Source organism: Ambystoma mexicanum, chromosome 8 (assembly GCF_040938575.1).
Source record: "Ambystoma mexicanum isolate Mex_15411 chromosome 8, UKY_AmexF1_1, whole genome shotgun sequence".
NCBI classification, from domain to species: Eukaryota; Metazoa; Chordata; class Amphibia; order Caudata; family Ambystomatidae; genus Ambystoma; species Ambystoma mexicanum.
The window spans coordinates 407,630,467-407,653,266 of NC_090929.1; the positions used below are offsets into that span (position 1 = coordinate 407,630,467).

Sequence of the window (22,800 nt, forward strand, 5' to 3'; positions counted from 1 at the left end):
TGTTTATTTGAATATTTGTCACTGTGAATCTCTGTGCAACTTCCCTACAGCTCAAATTGACCCCTCTTGAGATAAGCCTGGCTGCTCAACATGCTACCAACCTGTGTAGTACAAGCTTACACTCGGCGTGGTAGGCCATAAATCAAATCGAAATCGTATGATTTTTTATCTGTAAAATAAGTCAGGTTGTCTCTATTTAGGGAGTTCATTTATCATATTTCATCCAAAATTTTCTATTTTGAATTGCTTATATTTCTCACGTTCAGATATTGTTTTAATCCAATCTGTCCACAAGAATTTTTTCTTAGCTCACTTTGGGTTATTTGTTAGCAGATCAGAGCTTCTGTCTGCATCTTTCATTATGGTTTCACATTCTGATTCCAAAATGTTTATCGTTTCCACTCGATCTTCAGTGAAAGCCTGGGAGATGATGTTGATCACCGTTGTTGCAAAGCTAGGTTCATTTCTACATTTAACAAAGTAACAGGGCATTCCAATTTATAACAGATCTCAAGGAGGCCAGACCCAGCTCATAATGGATTATGGGCATAGGGAAACTTTTCCGTAGTCTTGAAAGCCTTCTCCAATATAGACCCTCCAGATAAGACCATTTTGTCTGATCTACAGCTATTTCGCTTGAGGCTTCATATGAAATGGATGGAACGACTTTGTCTGTCGTATGCTAATATAGGGAGACTCTTGAATTTGGCATATTTGTTCTGTATAAGAATGGTTTGAGAGCATAGAATCTTCATCTTTATATGGAGAGTCGGTCTTACTGTCATTTATGTTAATACCCAGGTATTCATACATTCTTGTTACCAATATTCTCTCCCCCCCAATATCCCAAAGGTTTGTCACATTTTTTGGCAGGCCCTTGTCTCCCCCCCCCTCCACCAATATCATAACATTTGACTTGTTAGTATTTATTTGGAGATCATTAACCTTTGCATGCTTTTCCAGAGCACTTAATGATCTGTGTAGTCCTATAGGTGTTTGATCTAAAATTACAAGATCATCTGCATACAGGAGATGGGTTATACTCATTAGATTTATTTTCGGCGAAAAAGATCTTATTTTTTTGCAAGTAATTAATGATGCCTCGAATGTAAGAGTTAAACAGCGTCGCCACCAACAGACATCCCTGGTTTAGGCCAACATTTGTGGGCATTGGTCTTGATAAGAGCCCTTCTCTATTCAGTTTGACTTGGATTGTAGTTCCCGTATAAAACTGTTGTATTAAGCTTAATCATTTTCTGGACAATTCGCCACTTTTAATTTATCCCATAATTTGGGATGCGAAACAGTGTCAAATGCCGGTCTATAATCTATAAAAGCAATATAGACATGCTGCTTTCGTCTTATAGTATGGTGCTTTATAGTCTGAACTATCAAGAGATTAGGGGCTGTTCCCACACCTGCCACAAACCCAGATTGGTTTATATCCAATAGCTTTTTATCTTTTAGCCATCTGTTTATGTCATTAAGCAGGATCTTTGCAAATATTTTGCCTATAGAATCCAAAGGAGCTAATGGTCTATAGTGAATAGGGTTTAAAGCCCGTGTGCCTTTAGGGAGCCTTCTCTGAAGAGCCCAACCCTTTTTCCAACAACGACTTACTTGCTACATAAAACTTCCCCTGGAACCTTCCACCATCCTATGAACATCCTACAGCTTGTGCCTACCCATTTTGAACAGTGAGACCTGCAGAGCTGCACAGGAACAGAAGTCATCAGCTCCATCTTTTATTCATTGCTAAGGTACTGTAAAACAAGTCTTAGAGAACTTACCTCTTACTGTAGAAGTGCTTGTAACTTCCACAACTCACAAGTCTAATCAACTTGTGGCCCTACATTTGATTCTTCTTTTCAACAAAGACTCCTAAGAACGTGTGCAAAGACTTTTCCATTTACTTATCAGAAGTGCTTCATCCTATACAAGACTTTGCCCACTGACTTTGGCTTTGCCTATTGAATTGTATGACTGTCACCAGGATCGGTGATATCCTCGTCAGAGAACGTAGAATCCGATTCACCACCCTCCCCTAACTCCTCACCTTCATCTCTTCTTCCTGTACCCTTCTTTCCTTTACTTCTTGGTCGCTCCTTTTTTTTTTATGTAGGTAAGGGCGCCCACGGAAGGAAGCCACCATGTCACCCAAGAAGGGTACCCGGTGCCTCCTCCCGGGAACGCCGGGAAGGGGAAAAAGCCAAGTGGCACAAAAAACCTCTACGCGACCTGCGTGACTCTCCTAATGAATGAGCTGGTATGCTGGGAGAATGCAGTCGGCTGAAGCTGAACTCTGTGGTAGAAAGGTAGATGCTCCGGAGGAAGGTAGTCAGTAAGTAGTAAGGAATACCACAAGGGGAACCAAGTCCATAGGTGTAGCACAAGAGAATAGGCAGTCCAAATACAGGCCAGGATCCGGTACACGGGAGATCACAGAGGAAGGTATCCGAACAGTAGAATCAGCAATCCAAGAAAACAGGCCTAGGTCTGGTACACAAGGAGGCAGGCAGAAGGAGAAAACAGGAAGGGGAAAATAAGGTATAAGAACGGGAACAGAGAAAAGCCGGGAGAAGGAGGGTGGCGAGGAGAGAGGAAGGAAAATAGGCAAAGAAAAAGGGCAGAAGGCAAACAAGGAGAAAGAGGACAGGGACCCGATGGAGATCGGGAAAAATTTGCAACAAGGGCGAGCGAGAGAAAAGCAGGCAAGGGGCAGACAGCACTAACGGAGGAAACCGGAAGCGTTGCAACGCGTACGCAACCCGGAAGCAGCTGTATTTAAACTCCGGGCCGCATACGCGCATACGCACGGGCAGTGCTGCAGGTGGGCGTGACAGGCTACCAGCGTGTGCGGCGGAATAACGTCCGCGCCGCCAGCGGTTCCACAGGCGCCAAGTGCCGCGTGGCATGACAGACTCTTCCAAGAGGATGTAAAAGTGTTTGCCCTGCCTAATAATATTTGTGATCTAATAACCTTTGCCTTTTACCAACTTTTTAAGAGTGTTCTGAATGCCAACAGTAAGATATTAATGTCTCCAGCACCCTTGTTACTGAAAACACCTGTGGGTGTAGGTTGGGTCTGTGGGCCAGAGTGTACAGTATTGAAGAATATTTGTGTGTTACTTGTATATTGCTCCCTTCTAAAGAAGGCTTTATAACTGACTGATAAATAATTGTTTATGCAAGAAACCTCGAGTGTAAGAGTTTATTTGAATACCTGTAACTGTGAATCTTTGTGTAACTCCACTACTGCTCACATTTCCTCTCTTGAGATAAGCCTGGCTGCTCATCACGCTACCAAAACAGTGTAGTACAAGCTTATACCAAAAGTTGGGTTGCCTATACCTGTAGTCAGAGTTGGGTGTAGTGGTCCCAGAGGGTACTGCATACAAACTTTGCCTAACAGCTCCCGTGGTGTACACAATAATAATGCCCGAGTGTCAGTAAAAGGACGCCTCTCATTGTTGTCAGACGTCTTTTTGGCCGCATTGTATCGGATACTGCACGTGCTTTTCAATTACTGTCCCCCCTCTGCGGTAGACTGGTTGTTTACTTCGGTTAGCAGATTTTTGGTGTCCATCCACTTGTGCACGTCATCTGAGTTATCAAAAAAGACGCTTCGGCCTTTATGTATTACTTTCAAGCGCTCCTGGTATAGTAGCATATACTTTAAGTTCCCTGCGCATAGCCTTTTCTTGGCGGACATAAAGTTCATTCGCTGACGCTGCACCTGCAGAGTGTATCTGGGTATGCAATAATATTGTCCGATGCCCGTTGTATTGTGCCTCCCTTCCGGAAATGTTAAAGTATTTTTTCTCTGTCTTTATAGTTCAGAATTCAAGCTATAATTGGTTGCGGCGGGGCACCTGGTGCTGGTCTCCTTGTCGGGGATCTACGTGCCTTTTCAACCGTGAAGACCTGGGTGAGGGTGCCTGGGCCAATTTCTTGAAGCAGCATATTTTCAATGAAATTGGTGGGATTATCACCTTCTCCTTCTGGAAGTCCAATAATGAGTACGTTGTTACGTCTGGCTCGGCCTTCTGCATCTTCAACGTTTCCTTCCAAGTTCTGCACTTGTTGCTGTAGGGTTTTGACTTCCCTGGAGGTGTCCTTTAGACTGGTGGCATTCGTTGCGACCTCCTTCTCAAGGATCCCTGTGCGTTCTGCAAGTGACCGAACATCTTGCCGTAGGAGGTTTACATCCAGGCTAATGGCATCCATTTTAGACTCAATGCCGCAATGGTCTCCAGAACCTGTCGCTCTCCTGTCATGTGCATTAGTTCCTCCTGTGAAGACTGGGTTCTTGGTGGGATTTCTTCCGCATTCGTGAGCTTAGTAAAGGTGTCCAGTGTAGGCTGCTTAGCCTTATTTTTCTGGGACTTGGATGCCATGACTACTCCTGTGTCGGTATCCTGGTCTCTTCAGTGCGATCTTGTTCGGCCAGCCCTCAACTACGGCAAGGTGTCTCTCAAGCAGGCGGTCACTCGTATCCGCGGATATTGTGTCACAATTGTTGCTTGGTATAATGTACTAGAGGTAGGGTAGCATCTTGTCACTGCGTGACGATGGCATCTTTTGCGCATGTGCGTCGCCTTGAGCTTATGCTGCCCAAACCTGCCACCAATAAGCTACTTATATCTGTTGAGGGCCATCCGTTATCTGTTGGCACCCTCTGGTGTGCTTATCAAATTGACACCAAGGTGCGTAAATACCCCCAGGACTCCGGCACGACCACAAGATTATGCCCCAGTGCAGCCAGGGAAGCCGGTAATGTTCTCTCCTTCGATACACAGCAGTGGCTTACATGGGGTGGCACCGATCTGTGCCCCATGCAAACCTACTCATCAGGTCACTACAGGGTGCATGTATATGGCAGCCTTGTTCCTCTGTAATCCCGACTTCTGGGCAGTGCTTGAGTTGTTATCAGTTGCCCAAGTGTCACAGGGCGCCCTGGTGTCCTGTCCTTCGATGATGGTACTTCCAAGTGTATTGGTCCCTGTCTCGCTGCTGGAACCGTTTGCCACTTATATGTCCCACCTGCCGACTACAGCTCCTTCATGGAAGTCTTTGTCGTACAGCTGCAATGTAAGGGCTAGCATCAACATTGACATCCTTCAACCCGCGTTGCCAGAATCGTGCGGTTCACTCACAGTTGAAGTTGAGCGCAGCGTTACTGCCGCAACTTTAATCTTGGTAACAACCTGCCGACCCGCTGTGCAGCTAGGTTGTTTACTCACCAGTGTCTTCATTCGTGGCCGCCATTTTATACTTCGTCCTTCCGGCGGAGCTACAATCTTCACACGCTCGTTTTCCTCAACCACGTTGTCTGCCAGCAGTACATCAAATTGTGCCTGCAACCTTCATTTCTTCAGCAGGATGTTATTCAAGGTCCAGCGCGAACCGGGTCCATAATTTCAGGCCACGAACTTAGAGGATCACCACGAGCTGTAACAGAAAGTCTCTACAGCATGGCTGCTTAGACACACCCCCTCACTCTCCAAGTTAGTAACTTCTGGCACAAGTAGAAGTGTTTCAAGAGCTCAAACTTCCCACATTATTTTAAAATCAGAGACCCCTAGGACTCAGCAGCTCCATCAGCAGGGGCAAGTGCATAGGGGAGCAGAGATCTCAGATCTTTACAGTCACTAATATATAATCCACAAATCATGATATTTATATTCCCTGCCTCCTTACTGGATTCCCCCACAGCCTCCTTTAGACCTATCCTGGGGGCCAGGGGCACAATAACCATGGCAAAAGGAATCAGGAGAGAGGGGTAAAGCAAAGCCCTGCCCCATACCCTTGGTAAAATGTGCCTACCCTGAAAGAAAGCAGGTTAGAGCGATATTTGCCAATGGGTGAATCTAGTTAGACAAGCTACTCTATGTGAAAGAGGCCTAATCTAAAGGAAGGTACATGTCACGCTTTCGTACAGCTTCTTAAAAAGTAGGATTGATTGAATTCTTGTCCTGTGTGAGAGGTCATTCAAATTGGCAAACTTCTCAACATTGACTGTGGTCTGTCTCCCCATAATACATCGAGATTGATCATTGTGTACCAGCTTGGGTAATAAGGTTTCCAACTAGTGAAACAAAGCATGCGTGTACAGTTTAGAGCCCATGTTCAAAAAGGGCTATAGGCCAATAGCTGGCACTTTCATACAATCCTTGCCCCTCCCCAACCGAAGGAATCATTGTAATGATAGAGTCAGACAGATTGTGTAGTTGCCACCATCTAATGGAAAGTGTTAAAGGCTCTATAGAATTTGGCTGCAAAACCAGTGGCAAGGGGGCTTGTTTGCCTTGAGGTCAGAGATAGCCTGGATAATCTCTTAAGGTCCCTAACTGCATCCAGTGTAAGTGCTGGAAGCTGGATTTTGGCTTACTCTGCCCCAAGAATGGATGAATAAAGAGATTGAAGAGAGTCTCGAGAGGATAGCTCAGGGGCAACGGGCTTGCCTTGGAAGCAAGACGGCACGAAGCAACTCAGGCTCGATCCCCGGGTCTGCACTTCGAAACCTCTGTGTATTAAGCATGCTATAAATAACCAATCACAATCAGTAAAATGTCATACAATTATTGTTGCCAGGTATACTCCCCTGCCAGGGCTTCTTGTTCACACACTTGTATTTGCCCGGTATACTTTCCTGCCAGGACTTCTCATATTCACACAGGGCTTCTGCCCTTCTCCAAAGTTGCATATATACTTTGTTAAAACTATCCTCTGGATGTATTATCTGGTTTGGCTTTTCCCCCCACATGTGCATAACATATATCCTTTTGCTTGAAAGGGGTTTATTAGTGGTTCCATTCCGCTCGTTACATCAAGTTCATTCGTTCTTTCTCTCCCGTTGACTTGTACTTCATTTACTTTTACTCTGCGTTGCCGCAAAACGTGCCCCGGGGTCTTTGCTGCCTCTGAGTGGACTAACAGGCTCTGGTTGGCATCTTCCAGTTCCCCCAGTCAATATGAGATGCCCCTCCATCTGCTTCCTTCTCACGACCACCTCAGTTTCCTTTGTTCATTCGCTGCAGCATCCACTTCATGCGTCTGCTTCTCTCTGGGCTCCGGTAAGTAAAGCGCTGCTCTTTATCACCTGCGAATGCCCAGGAGTCTCTCACCTGCTCCTGGCATTCCAACAGCATGTCCTTCTCGCGCAGCCTTTTCCGTATTCATGGCGAGCCTCATGGCTCCACCACGCCGGCAACTGATTTTCAGTTCCTTCAGCCTTACAGAGAAACGAGTTTCTCTCTCTCACCAGCAGCAGACCTTATCGGTTTCTGCTCACCGTAGACTTCAATGGGCCTCACCCCAGCTGGATAGATTAAGGAGTTCTACTGCCAGCCTGAAGAACCCAGTGGACTGCAATCCCCAGTTTCCCTTGTCTGGTGGATGGCTATTTCCCCCTCTGCTGGGCCAGTCTCTCCTTGTATCTGCGAGAGTCCAGCAGACTGAGCCCAAACTCTCCTGGTCCGCTCCTCCTCTTACTGGGCCAGTCTGTGGTCCTTGGATTCGTCAGATTCCACTGCCTCTAAGAAAGCACCCTGGTCTTCTTTCTTCTGGCTTCTCTGAACTGGCTTATCTCCTTTCACATGGTTTGCCCAGCAAGGGCTCCCCTCGAGTCTTTCCTTGCTTTTATATTGGCTCTGGAAAGGCTAGACCGCCGATAGGAGTGATCATTGCTGCACCTCGCCTCTTTCATCTCAGTAGTTGGAAAAAGACTGGACTGCTGAGAGTGGTTTCCTTTAGGAGTGATCATCATTCCTCCACTCCACTCCCTTGTCACAGTACTGGGAAAGTGATCTTCATGGGAGGTGGCTCCTATTCCTCCTCGTCCAGTACTTTTTAAGGGATTGATAAGGAGTACAATTTATGAGACTATTAGGGGAGGGATTGTTCTTAGGGTCATAGGAAGGTTGTTTTGGGTACCTTGATTGGTGGGAATACTGGGCATACTGAGTTCTATCTGGCAAGTCCACTTTACTCCCATTAGGATGGTCTCTCACCACATGGTCCTCTCTCGGGCAGCCACCGCCAGGGTCGGGATCAGGTAGTGTTTGCCCTTCCCTGGCCACATGGGGAAAGACCTTCCATGGGGAGACAGTGGTGACATCGACATATTCATCACAGATTCCTAGACATTCCTATATCTCCCTCATCTTCAGACTTCACCCACTGGTAGGTGAGGACTAAGGGTAATACTCTGACCCAGATCACTTCACACATCTCAATATTAGGAGTAGGGGTGTGTTAGGCAAGATTTAGAGCAGTACCCTTTAGGTGCACTACAACAATATTGACCTCCTGGCAATAGGAACCCAAATTCTGGTACAAGTCTGTACTACACAGGTTGGTAGTGTGGCTGAGCAGCCAGGCTGATCCCAAGAGGGTTCAATAAGAGCAGTAGGGGAGTTATACAGATTCACAGTGACAAGTATCTAAATAAACACTTATACTCAAGGTTTCTTGATTAAACAATTATCATTTTAACAGTCAGTTTTAATAAGCCTTCTTCAGAAGGGGCAATATATGAGTAACACACAAATACACTCCAAGATACACACTCTTGTTTTCTCGAAGTCAGAGCAATACTGAAAAGAATGTCAAAGAAAAGGGTTACAGAATAAAACAGGTGATTACACAATTATTCGGAAGCACGCAAGTACTTTTGAACCCCCCCAATGCAAAGTAAGTTAACACCTTCCTGGAAGGAAAGCTAAGACACAATGTCAGAGGAAAGAAGAGTTATTCAAGGAGCCAGGCCAGCCAATGTCAGTTGAGCAAAAGTCTAGGTGAGCTGAAGCTCTTCTTGTAGGTGAATTGCAATGTTTTAGAAGTCTTTGTAGAAAAAGTAGAATCAATGTAGGGCCACAAACTGGGAGGCTCGTGAGAAGTAGAAGATGCAAGCAACTCTACAGAAGCAACCAAGACAAGTCTCGAATGAGATCAAGTAAGGCTACAATGACAAGAGGTAAGACTGTGCAGTCCCTTTGGTTAGAAAAACGGATCCAGCTGGCTTCTGTTCCTGTGTGGCTCTGCAGATCCTTTTGTTCCTGTGACTCAGTCGTGGGGACAAGAGGGAGGACTTCTAGGGACGGGACGGTCAGCGACAGAAAAGGACAGCCAGCTCTGATAGGATATCCAAACGAGTTCACTTTCCTACCAACTCAAGGAGACAAGTTGTCCTTGCAGGGCTTCTCTAGTCAAAAGGAATACGGAGCTTCAGCCCCGAGCATAGCTTCACCGGGCAAACCAACAGTCCAGGAGTTGCAGCAGGCGTATCTTCCAAGTTCTTCTTCTGATTCCTTCGTCCAGTGGTCGACTCTGCCTTCCAAGCCAAAAAGACTTGCCCTTTATGCAGGTTTCTCCCATTCATTCCAGCCTAGCTGTCAATCACACAGCAGGGTGGCATTCCTGTAACCAAGGGGATTAAGCACAGGGAGTTTCGGGCACCTCCCTCACTTCCTGCCCATGCCAGACATACTAGAGCCAGAGGCGGGGTTCACGCGTGAATCCCGCCAAAGACAAAATGAACAAAGGGATTAAACCTGGTTTGGCGCGCAGAGTAAGTCTCAAGAATGAGCTTTCCAGCAAGAAATGGCGAAAAAAGAAGACTGGGGCCATTTTGACAAAATGGGCACCCATGGGTGCTTTACCAAGGCTGCAATTTCAGCCCGCGGTAAAAACACACAATGGTAGTAAAAAGTAAACCAATGCTACCAGCCACACATTGTAGAAAGGGCAACATAAAATTGTTACATGAGAAACCATACAAAGGGGAATACTAAGCAGCCCCTTATAGTGTGTGCTGGGTCTATAAAGTTACAAAATGTAAAGTCAATTTCACTTCACTGCTCTTGGAAACACTAGTTTCACCAAGAGAAGGTATTTAAACATTTGGGAAATCTAAGACTTCCCCGTGCCACTGCACTGAAGTTTCTGTGTGTCACAATGTAAAGATGATGCCTATGGAGTTTGTCAGACTCAAAACCAAAAGAAACACTGATCAAATCAAAGAAAAATATATGAGAGTGGGGAAAAGGGTCTCACTCTCTCCAGGATAAAAAATGTAATCCTGAAGTCCAGCAAAAGAGCTGGGGGTCTCTAAGGTAGAAGGGAATTAGCACATTTCTGAGAATTCTCCCGAAAAAGCACCCTCCTGGACCGCCAAGTTCTCGGTGAAGCCCTGCCACTGTGCTGACACAGTTTTCGTTTAGACTGGGAAGACCTGTACAGGATGACTTCCTCTCTTGGGCTGGTGGGACCAACTGGCCCGAGAGACAAGCTTCCTTTTGGCGCAACCCCCCGACTTGCTTAGACTTTCCAAGGTTGCAGAACCCCAATGCCTGGCTGTAACGCTCACCTGATTCTCGCAGAGGCGCCGGTCTTGACTGGGCGACTACCGTATCTTCAAAGGTGATGTGTAGCACCCGGTTGGCTCTTTGGGCTGGACCTCTGTGCACTGTATGCCTGACGTGTAGAGTAAGATGTCTGCAGATAGAAAATATGGGGTTAATGAACTGGGGTTATTGGGGTGTCCCTATCTCTTTCCTCTTCTCCTCTCCTGTAAACCCCCAAAGGTTAACGCTCTCACCTTAGGTAAGTGAATGCCGAGCTCTCCATCTGCCTCGGGGCAGGGTGCTGTAACCAGTTTCTTCACTGGATAGGTAGCGCAGGCCTCTTGACTTCAGGGGACTGCTGTCCGTCGTTTACTGCACGAACGGTAAGTTTCGAGTCATTCAAATGTCTTTAAAGTCTTTAGTAATGATGTCTCTTGTTTTGCAGGGTTCCGGCGATGGCGGATGACGGGCTGAAGTGAGTTGAAGATGGAGCCCGTGTGATGAATAGAAGCGCCTGGAAGCACGTAAGTAAGCGCTTGTTGCCTGCTTCACTATGCGCTCTAACTGTCTTTTTATTTTGCAGGTACGAGTTCGGAGCGGCTGCAGGGTGCCGGAATACCCACTGGATTAGATGTGGAAAGGAGTAATGGCACGTGAGTATTAAAGTTCCCCAATGTCTTTAAACGCACCTTGTTTTGTCTTTCAGATGCGGGATGCAGCGCCGAAGGCCTCCGGAGCGTGCGAAGAGTTGGTAAACTTTTGTCTTTCAGATGCCGGAATGCAGTGTGAAGACCTCCGGAGCGCACAAAGAGTAGGTAAGCCTTTGCCTTTCAGATACCGGAATGCTAACCTGTTCTTTCTTGTCTTTATAGGTGTTGCTGAAGACTGGATTCAGGATGGTAAGCCTTTGCCTTTCAGATGCCGGAATGCTAACCTGTTCTTTCTTGTCTTTATAGGTGTTGCTGAAGACTGGATTCAGGATGGTAAGCCTTTTTCCTTAGGCCCAGGACCGGATGCAGAAGACACGATGAGCGTTCTGCTGCAGAGGTTGCAGAATAACGCAAAGCAAGATTCATCCACCGGGTGTGGTTTAAATAGCCTCCTGTAGTGCTTAGGTGTCTTCCACAGCCACGCCTAAGTAAGAAAAGAGTTCCTGGTAAGAAAAGAGTCCCTGCCTTCCAGAAGAGTTCCAGTGTTCTGAATCTAGGGAGTGGCTCCAGCCCCACCCAACAGGAAAAGTAGTTCCAAACAGAAGAGGATCAGAGGCTCAACTGGCAGGCAAGTAAGCAGCATGGTCTGCTGAAGGTAAGTCCACCCAAGCATTATGAGCCCGGCGCTTCCAGCGCTGGGACTGGGCATATTTATGAGCCTGGTGCCACTGGCGCCAGGACTGGGTCCAAAAGGTCCCAATTGGGACTGGTTGACACTCGGAACCTGGGTTATGGATCTGCTTCCAAGGGAGTTGGGAAAACCCTGACCTTTTGGAAGCAGAGATCATGACAGTGGCGACCCCTGACCATCAGCGAGTGCATTGTCTTCGGAAGTGCGAATCCAGCCAAAGCTTCGTGGGCATCCAGAGGACCCTCACCAGAGTCCAGGACAGAGGAATCAAGGAATCAAGTTACTTCTAACCAGAGCGGTTCATTCTTCTTTGGCGTTGAAAAAAAGGCACCAAAACCACAAAGGTCGCACACCAGTTGGACTCTACAAATTCTTACCCAACAACATGGACACAGTGACGATGCTTAACTTTCAGATAGAAGTAAGGAACAAGTTACTTACCTGTAACTGTTGTTCTCCAGCATGGGTCTGGCATGGATTCACATGCTCATGAATATTCCCCGTTGTCAGGCTGGGAAACCTCAGTAAAGAAAAAAAGAGTATCAGTTTCGTTTCTGATCTGTCTTTCTTAGTAGTACCCAATCACTGCTCTCTGGGTCATACAGCCCCCAACCATTGACTGCCCTCTCCCTAAGCCCCACCCCTGGCAGCCATCCTCAGATTTGGTAGCACGTAATGTGGCAGTATGACCAAGTGAAGAGCCGCAGAGGGGTAGGAGGGAGGGTTCGCATGTGAATCCATGCCAGACCCACGCTGGAGAACAATAGTTACAGGTAAGTAACTTGTTCCTTCTCCAGCATGGGGTCTGGCATGGATTCACATGCACATAATTATAAGAATACATAGCAGTACACACATGCACAACCACAGGAGGTGGCAAGGCTCAACATTAAGCATTTCAACAACTCAACATTAAGCATCTCTTACCTCCTCACCAGGCTCACCTTCAAGCGAACAGGTTGCGCAGCACTGCCGGGCCGACTCTGGACTCCTCCCTGGAATCCCGGTCGACGCAGTAGAATTTCGTGAAGGTGTGCGTCGACCTCCACGTAGCAGCCCTGCAGATGTCCAGAAGGGGTACACCAGACAACCAGACAAGAACGCCGTGGTAGCAGCGATCGCTTTGGTCGAATGGGGTCTCGGACAGCCGGGCAACGGTCGGTTTGCCAACCGGTGACAGTGCATGATGCAGCCAGAGAACCATCTGGAAATGGAAGCCTTCGAGAGAGCCTTCCCATGGTTCACAGGTCCAAAGTTCACAAACAGCTGTGATGTCTTCCGAAAACTCTTTGTTCGGTCCACGTAGAACTTCAGCGCCCTAGCTACATCCAGCAAGGGCAAAGTCCTCTCGGCCGGCGACAAAGGCGTCGGGAAGAAAACTGGTAACACCAAGGGCTCATTTAGATGGAAGTCTGACGGCACCTAGGGCATGAAGGAGGGGTGCGTCCTCAGCACCACCCTCGTCTCGTGAAAAGTCAAGTATGGAGGCTTGCAGGATAGGGCCTGAATCTCTCCCACGCGTCATGCAGAGGTGATGGCCACAAGGAACGCAGTCTTCCACGACAGGAACTTCAACGGAGCCGAATGCAAAGGCTCGAATGGCGGGCCCATTAACCTGGTCAGCACCACGTTGAGTTCCCACGCCGGGGCTGGAGCCTTCACAGGCGGGAACGATCGGAACAGTCCTTTCGTAAACTCCTTCACCAGGCGATGAGACCACAGGGATGGCCGTCCTGAAGTTCTGGTGTATCGGGAAATCGCTGCCAGATGTATCTTGATGGAAGCATGAGCTAGTCCAGCTTTGGCCAGCGACAGTAAGTACGTTAACACTTGAGGGGCCGTAATCTGTAGACGGTTAATCTTCTGTGCACGGCACCAGACAGAGAACCTCTTCCACTTGTGTCCGTAGCACTTGAGAGTTGAGGACGCCCTGGCCTTTGCAAGAACCTCTCTGCAGTCTGCCGGGATATCGTACCCTCCAAACTCTAGTGCTGCAGGAGCCAGGCCTGCAAGTTCAGCGACTCTGGGTCGTGATGAAGGATGGCGCCTCCTTCTCTGGAGAGTAGATCTGCGTCCGTCAACAGTTTGACTGGTGCGGACACTGACAAGTCCAGAAGGTCCGGGAACCAGATCTGCCTCGGCCACGCCAGTGCGACGAGGATCATCCTGCACCGGGACCTCTTGAGCTGGTTGACGAGTCGCAGTAGCAACGGCAACGGAGGGAACACATACAGGAACAGGCCGTCCAAGGGAAACGAGAAAGCACCGCCCATGCTCCTCAGCTGGGGAAACCTGCTGGCGAACCTCTGGCACTTGGAGTTTGTCGCCGTCGCGAACAGGTCGATCTGGGGTTTGCCCCATTGTTGAAAGAGTCGATCCACTTGATCCTGACGCAGTTCCCACTCGTGGCAGGAGCGCAGCTCCCTGCTGAGCGAGTCAGCGATTGTGTTGTTTGTCCCTGCCAGATGAAAGGGTACCAGAAACATCCCCTGGGCAACGGCCCAGTGCCACAGATCCTGGGCTTCCTTGGACAGGGTTGGGGATCTTGTTCCCCCCTGCTTCCGGATGTAGAACATTGTGGTGGTGTTGTCGGTGAAGATCCTCACCACCTTGCCCTTGAGGGACGGGAGAAACGACTTGAGAGTCCAGAACACTGCTCGGAGCTCTAGTATGTTGATGTGGAGCGTCCTCTCCTCCGGGAGCCAGAGACCTCTCGTGTGGAGATCTCCGGTGTGCACTCCCCACCCCTCCAGGGAGGCATCCGTCGTCACAGTCACCTGGTGTGCTGGGGTCTGAAAGTCTGTGCCCGCCGCGAGATGCGCGCGGGTGCCCCACCACCGAATTGCTTGGCGGAATACCTCGTTGAACGAGACCTTGTCCTCGAAGCTGCCCGTTGCTTGCATCCAACGGGTGTCGGGGAACTCCTGTAGAGGGCGCATCCGAAGCCTGCACAGGCGCACCAGGTAGATGCATGAGGATATCCGCGACCAGCAGACGCTGCACCTTGCCCAGGATGGCCTTCGTCCTTTCCTCCGATGGCGAGGCCAATCGCGCTACTGTATCGAGCCTGGCTCCCAGTAACAGTGCGACCTGCGATGGAACCAGGTGGTATTTGGGGAAGTTGATGGAGAATCCCAGGTCCGTGAGCAGCCGGACGGTCTTCGCTGTGTGTTCGACGGCGAGTTCCCTTGTTCTTGCTCGGATGAGCCAATCGTCAAGGTAGGAGTAGACTTGGAACCCCTGCAGGCGCAGCCACACCGCCACTGGCGCTAAGCACTTGGTGAATACCCTGGGCGCCAACTTCAATCCGAATGGGAGGGCCTTGAACTGGTAGTGCCGTCCCTGGACCACGAACCTGAGAAACATTCAGTGTCCTTTTAGTATGGGGATGTGAAAGTACGCATCCTCCAAATCCAATGACGACAGGAAGTCTCCTTCCTCCAGCTGGCCCAGCACGTGCTGGAGGGTGACCAACCGGAACTTCTGTGCCTTGATGTATCTGTTTAGCCATCCTGTCTTCTTTCTGACGAGGAAGTATCCCGGAGCCTCTTTGGGATGAGCTTGATGACTCCTTTCTTGAGCATAGCCCTTACCTCTAACAGCAGTTGAGGGATGTGGTTTTCCTTCCTGGCCACGGGAGGAATTCGGGGGCACTTTAGAAATTCCAGGGTGTGCCGTGGGCCAGGGCATCCAGCACCCAACGGTCAGTGGAGATGGACTCCCACACGCTGATGAACTTAGTCAGCTGGCCTCCCACCGGGGTGCTTCGGTGGGGGCCCGACGCAACGGCCGGTTCAGTCTTGTTTGGAAGCAGCCTTGCCGCCTTGGCCTCCCTGGCGACGACGGCAAGTTCCACCTGACTTGCCTCGTCCCCTGTAAGCTTCTTGCGATGAGGAGCGGGCCACCCGACGGTACGTCGAGGAGCCGACGCCGAATCCTTTGGAGGCTCCTTGCTTGCCTCCGGAGTTCCGAAAGGGCGGCCGTCGTTGCTGCAGAACCCCCAAGGCCCGAGCCGTCTGTGTGTCAGTCTTGATGGCCTGCAGTGACTCATCCACTGTCTTTCCAAACAGATTGTTCCCGTCGAAGGGCATGTCCAAAACCTTGGCTTGCACGTCTTGGCGGAAATCCGTCGCCTTGAGCCACCCCTGCCGTTGTCCAACTGGCAGAAACCGGTGTTGGCAATGTCCGTGGCTACCATTATGGCATGGTCCGACGCCACCTCACCTTCCTGTACGATGGCCAGGGCCTCTGCCCTCTTGTTGTCTGGTAGGAAGTCCAACAGGGGGGGCGATCTTGTACCACAATTCCCCATCATAGTGGGCTACAATCGCTAGGGCGTTGGCCGCCTTAATCGTTGTTGCTGCCGACGAGATGACTCGCCAACCCATGGCGTCCAGTTTCTTTCCTTTGCCGTCCGGTGGGGAAGTTGAAGACGAAGCCGATGCCACCCCCCCTGCTTTCTTCTTGGCTGCTGCCGAGACGACCGAATCTGGGGTCTGCTGTGCCCTCAGGCACAAGGGGGCAGCGTCGGGGACCCGGTACTTCTTGTACCGGTCCCACTTGGCATGCGTCGTGGACTGGTTCTTCAGAAGCGCAGGTCCCTCATCCCAGATGTCATCTAGCAGCTGCACCGCGAGGACTGCTTCCTCTTGGCCTCGCGCCGTTGGAAGAGGAAGCCTTCCTTCTTCTGCTCTCCGGGGCAGAGCTGGAAAAGCTTGGATGCCCGGGCAATCATGGCGTGGAAGGAGCCAATTTCGTCGGGCGGGGAGGCCTGAGGAATTGGTGATGGGAGATCCGTCCCGTCACCACTGTCGTCATCCGTCCCTGTCGTGGCCGTATCTGTTCCCGTGTCATCCCCAGGGACAGGGCAAGGGGACAACTGCCGAGAGGGCTGTGAGGGCTGAAAAGGTGGGGCCAGATGAATCCTCCTCCTCCTGTTTGGAGGGCTTCCTGACGGGCCCGGCTCTGGGTCATCCGTCGGGGGTAGAGGCAATCTCGTCCTTATCTCTGTGCATAAGGATTGGATTGCCATCAAAATGGCCACTGAGTTGTCCTGCGGCTCAGGCTGCAACGGAACCTCGTTCCTTCACTGGAACCTTGATGGCGCCACCCTCGCTCTTGTCGTCCTCATCGGGATCCTTCCCGTGGGACCGGGCCTCCTCAACGTTCTTGTCGAGGCCCTCCAAGACTTCAACCAGCTCCTCCTCGGAGGCTGTGTCCGTGTCCGTAATGGCCACGGCCCCCCCCCTCTTTTTCCACCGGGGTCTTCACAGGGGTCCTCGACTGGCTAAAAAGAGGATTCCCTCCGTGGTGGCAGGGAAACTCTGGGCACCGAGGTCAAATCCACTGGGGTAGCCTCCACAGGCTGTGCCAGGGGCGTAGCGACTTCCTCGATTGAGGCCTTAGCCGGGTGAATCAAGGCCTTCACCACCTTGTGCGTGCCTACGGCCTTCACCTTGGGGGGGAGGGTCACTGTCTCGCTCACCCTCGGCTGGTTCCTTCGAGATTGACCGGGCCTATCCAGAAGCTTAAGCGGGTTCTCGGATTTTCTCTTCCCCGAGCCAGAGCTTTGGCTCGTGGTTGATGGCACCAGTGAGGAAGCGCCCTGCCTGGCAGCCGAGGTGCCCGACCGTTCGGAGCTCCCGGTGCCCGCGGACTTGCGGTGCTTTGCCTTCTGTTGGGGCCCCCCCATCGCTGGGGAGCCCTCATAGGACTTAGAAGACCGCTCGGACTTCTTCTCACCTGACGGGCTCTTGCCTTTCAGCCAGTTGGCGAGACGGATCTGACGATCCCTCATAGTCCGGTCCGACATGTTCATGCAAAACGCACAGTCCTTCTCCACGTGCGTTTTGTCTTTGTGGAGGCAGTAGAGGCATCTCGAATGCTCGTCCTCCTTGAACACATTCTGCAACTTGCATCCAGGGCAGTTCCTGAACAGCTTGGATCCGGGTGTCGAGCTTCCCTTTTCTTGGGTCAGGTCCACGAGGTAGGCCTCAGAAACTTCTGGAATCCTCCAAGAAGCGTAACTCGACGAGAACTTCACCCTTGAGGGGCGTAGAAAATTCCGAAACGGGTCCCCGTTGATCAGAAGTAGAACGGTGGAGCTTGAGGCTCGATTTAACCAAAAAAATGAGATAAGTCTCTTTGAAAAAGCACAAAACGCAATAAAAAAAACTCGAGAGCTATAGCACGAGGACTCTCAACACTTGAACGTGCGGTAGTGAGGATGGCTGCCAGGGGCGGGGCTAAGGGAGAGGGCAGTCATTGGCTGGGGGCAGTATGACCCAGAGACCAGTGATTGGTTACTACTAAGAAAGACAGATCAGAAACGAAACTGATACTGATTTTTTTTCTTTACCGAGGATTCCCAGCCTGACGACGGGGAATATTCATGAGCACGTGAATCCATGCCAGACCCCATGATGGAGAACAGGAGGACTGAAAGGTACAATTAATCCACACACCTCCCTATAAAATACACCACATCGATATACTGAACAAATGTCACACTTGGCCTGCACAATTCTGCACAGTTTCCTAAAGACGCAACCCACACGAATTATAGATGGCGGGATCAGGAACTAACAGATATAAGTAAGGGGTAGGCAGGAAAGGCACCTAGAGAATTTTAACCAGGCAGGAAAAATACAGTTAAAATAGCTAGAGCCTTCAGCAATACGCAACATTAATTTGGGAAATAATATTCAAATGAATGCAAATGCACACATCATAATACAGCCAATCAATAGAGAGTAGGGAATAGTTTCAAACTACAGCCAAAAGGCCTCCAGGAATTATTATGACATTTTAGAAACAGTTACCATAGTCATTCATTTCAGGGAAACATTTACATTGTATTTGAACATTGTACTGAATCTTGGGACAATCAATCATTGGAGAAAAATAACTCACAGTCAAGTAATACATTCCAGAGAAGGCAACTAGTGACCCCAAAGATTAGCTCCAGAGATTGATGGACAGACCAGAAGCCCCATCGGAAGAAGCAGCAGAGCAGGGGCGACCCCCAATAAAAGTCTATGGAAAATGTGGTAGAGAATCGGCTCCAAAGAACTTGGCTCCAGACCAGAGGAAACCTTGCAGGTATCACAAAGTCACCCACACTAGGACTCAAAAGTTGGTACGCATGTCAGCAGTTAAGCTAAAAAGGATCCAGCAGCACAAAACAACCCAGTAAGCATAGGGATTCTATTCCAGGTACAGTTTGCAGGATCCGGTGCCCAGGCACTTGTACCCAGAGCTGGAACCAACCCAGATGAATCAAAAAAGAAACAAAGGACCTTCAAGCCTGCATCAGATATTTCAGGGAACAAGACTTCGGAAAGATGAGGGAACCCGAAAAAACTACTCCTGGCAGCTTGGTGGACAAAAGATGAAGCCATCAAAGCAGCAAATGATCCCAGGGTGGGGACAATGGCTGGTGACCCCCTCTGACATCCTAAGCTGAAGAAATAGCAGGGTGGCAAAGTCTCATGACCCCCCTGGACACCAATAGCCACCCACAGCCAAGCAGAAGATCCTAGCAGGAAACAGTGTGACACAGTAGTAGAAAGCTGAGAAAATGGTTCCAGCAAAGAGGGTCCGACATGTGGGCTATCAGCAGGAGTCTTCAGGAGGTCCGGGCTAGACTTCTAGAGCCAAAGCACCTAAATGGGAATATGCCCAAGTCACTGCACTCAGGAGGTTTTTCCACGTGAGGGCTTTAAGAATTGCAGTAAGTGCAGGAAAACTCAGGCTTGCAGACCGGTCACCTCCAGGTTTCTGAAGCAAGGCAGCAAGAGAAAAGCAGGGGCAGAGCCCAAATACCACTGCAAAAGGGTTGTAGGGGGACTTCAGGAGAAGTTCCTCTGGCCAAGAATAAGAAGTCAATGACCCAAACAAGGCAAAAAAAGAAAATGTTGAGGGCCCCAAAAAGTGGGCAAAGAATCCCAAAAATAGGAAATCTGACTGGAAAAACATGGGAAGTGGGAGCACTACTCGGGGAAATGGGAAATAAAGAAAATCACACAATAAAATAATGAGGCATGGGGGTTGATTTGAAAATGAATCAGAAATTGGGTGGAGGGTGAGAGCATGTTAAAAAGAGGTAACATTTTGCTTTTAAAACTTCTGCTTACCGTATTGGTGCCAGAAGACCATTGCCCAAAATTCTCCATTTCCTCCACTAGCTCGTCACAGGTAACCTCCTTGAAGACAGGGAACCAGTACACATCTGGACAAGGCTAGAGAAGAAAGAATGACCGTTTATCATGGACAATCAGAAAAATACACGGGAGGTGAGGACAGTGTTTGTTCAGTTTTGGTATATCGAAGCTAACACTATGGAGGGGTAGCACGCAGCATGGGGTGGGGCTAATAAGTACCATGTTCAGCTGCATGGCACCGGCATACATTATCGCCATTCCCTCTTCCTCAACATTAGTACTGCATACAATTTTCAAAATAGAAAGTAAGGAGGCCCGGAATTAATGATTGTATCCACTATTCAGAGGTACATTACCATTTCCACAAGTTTCCCTTTCAGAGCAGCAGTATAATTTTCGTGGATGTATTTCTCTTTCCAATCCTACATGTGGGAAAGAGGAAAACATTGATTACAAGTATCGTAAACAACTTCTGCCAAACAGGCACCCTTACAATTCTTGGTACCATTGATCCACTCTAGACCTCCCCTACTCTGATCTTACATTTTGTAAAATGACATATTTAGTTCGGGCTACCAGGTGACTCATTAGCGCCACCTAGAAGCCAAATCTTTTTAGATTACAGATAGGGAGGAATAAGCAGGGACACAAAACTTGTAGGTGTTTCTTTTCACACTGACGAATCTCATGTCGTCGTCCCTGCTCCCCAAGGGGAGCCCCTTTTCATGAGGCTAGGCAGGCGAGGCTGATACCCAACAGTGCCCCAGGTGGGGGCACTCAGCGTGTGTCTCATGCAGAGGTATTCCCCTTTGGGATACAGGGAGGAGATCAGGAGCCAACGCTGTACAACACACATTCACCCACCTGTCTTTTCTCATCTTCTTTGCCTTCCCGATCCTATAGGTTCCTCCATCTATATAGCACTGATAGTACTATTGGGATGATGAAGGTCGACTCCCCTGAGCCGTCCTCTCAAAGTACTGGGATGAGGAAGATCAGGACTAACTCGAAAGTACTCTGACGAAGAAGATACCTCTCGTCCTAACCATCTCCTCAGAAAACCAGAGTGACTGGTCAAGTTAAACAGTCACAAGCATCTTCAAGATGGAAGGACTAACAGTGTTGTCAGTCCCTCCTTGGAGCCACCGTGAGCGGAGGTCCTTGCCCGCACGAAAAAGAGCTGCGCCTACAGCTGATGTCCGGGACGAAACGGGAAGAGTTCTGGGGTCGCTACCTGCTTTTCCAAAGTGCCACGTGCCAAGAACAAACGAAACAGAAGGCCCGGGAGTGGAAGAGTGCCGCCCGACGCAAGTGAGCAGATATGCACCATGCCGCTCCACAGAAGAATGGCAGAGCCATGTAAACCACTGCAAGAACAGGAAACAACTGAGAAGAGCTGCAGGAAGACTAAGAAAGAACCAAGAAGGAGGAGAAGGACAGGGAGCCCCGAGAGAAGGCACGGGGACCTCTGGGACACTTAAACCATTGAAAAGGGGTCAGGGACCCGCATTTGAGAACTCAGGTTAGGACAGTTTATCGAAAGTCCACACAAGGGGCTTTATAAACCTATACCTTGGAAAATACAGTGAACTCCAACTCTTAGTATATACCTGCATTATTTATTTTGGTAGGGTGGATGGAACAAGTTACTTACCTGTAACTGTTGGGTCTGGCATGGATTCACATGCTCATGAATATTCCCCGTCGTCAGGCTGGGAATCCTCGGTAAAGAAAAAAAAAAAAAATCAGTATCAGTTTTGTTTCTTTCTTAGTAGTAACCAATCACTGCCCTCTCCCTAAGCCCCTCCCCTGGCAGCCATCCTCAGATTTGGAATCCCGGTCGATGCAGTAGAATCTCGTGAAGGTGTGCATCGACCTCCACGTAGCAGCCCTGCAGATGTCCAGCAGGGGCACACTAGATAAGAATGCCGTGGTAACAGCGATCGCTCCGGTCGAATGGGCTCTCGGACGGCCGGGCAACAGTCGGTTTGCCAACCGGTGACAGTGCATGATGCAGCCGGAGAGCCATCTGGAAATGGAAGCCTTCGAGAGGGCCTACCCTTGATTCACAGGTCCACAGTTCACAAAAAGCTGCGATGTCTTCCGAAAACTCTTCGTGCGAACCACGTAGAACTTCAGCCCTCTAGCTACATCCAGCGAGTGCAAAGTCCTCTCGGCCGGCATCGAAGGCGACGGGAAGAAGACTGGTAACACTAAGGGATCGTTGAGGTGGAAGTCCGACGGCACCTTGGGCATGAAGGTGTGGCGAGTCCTCAGCACCACCCTTGTCTCGTGGAAAGTCAAGTACGGAGGCTTCCAGGAGAGGGCCTGGATCTCTCCCACTCGTCGTGCGGAGGTGATGGCCACAAGAAATGCTGTCTTCCACGATAAGTACTTCAACTGGACCAAATGCAGAGGCTCGAATGGCGGCCCCATGAGCCTGCTCAGCACCGCGTTGAGCTCCCACGCCGGAGCCTTCACCGGCGGGAATGAACGGACCAGTCCTTTCATAAACTACTTCACCAGGAGATGGGACCACAGAGATGATCGCCCAGGAGTTCTGGTGTAGCAGGAGATCACCGCTAGATGTATCTTCATGGAGGCATGAGCTAGCCCCGCCAGCGATAGCAGGTACGGCAGCACTCTCGGGTCCGTATTCCGTAGGGGGTTAATCTTCTGTGCGTGGCACCAGACAGAGAACCTCTTCCATTAGTGTCCATAGCACTTGAGAGTTGAGGACGCCCTGGCCTTTGCAAGCACCTCCTTGCAGTCCGGCAGAATATCGTACCCTCCAAACTCTAGTGCTGCAGTAGCCAGGCCTGCAAGTTCAGCGCCCCCGGGTCGTGATGGAGGATGGCGCCTCCTTCTCTGGAGAGAAGATCCGCGTCCATCGACAGTTTGACTGGGGGGGGACGCTGACAAGTCCAGAAGGTCCAGGAACCAGATCTGCC

The 22,800-nt window shown here is 49.7% G+C and overlaps 1 protein-coding gene across 1 annotated transcript in view; it reads right to left on the minus strand.

Annotated features, from left to right (window-relative positions):
• PLOD1 (procollagen-lysine,2-oxoglutarate 5-dioxygenase 1) overlaps positions 1-22,800 on the minus strand; it is a 103,374-nt gene that overhangs the window by 21,115 nt on the left and 59,459 nt on the right. The window contains exons 15-16 of the mRNA XM_069609908.1: positions 20,206-20,271; positions 19,823-19,927 (exon numbers count right to left, since the gene is read on the minus strand). Coding sequence (XP_069466009.1) covers positions 19,823-19,927; positions 20,206-20,271 — 171 coding nt within the window. The remainder of the gene's footprint in view (positions 1-19,822; positions 19,928-20,205; positions 20,272-22,800) is intronic.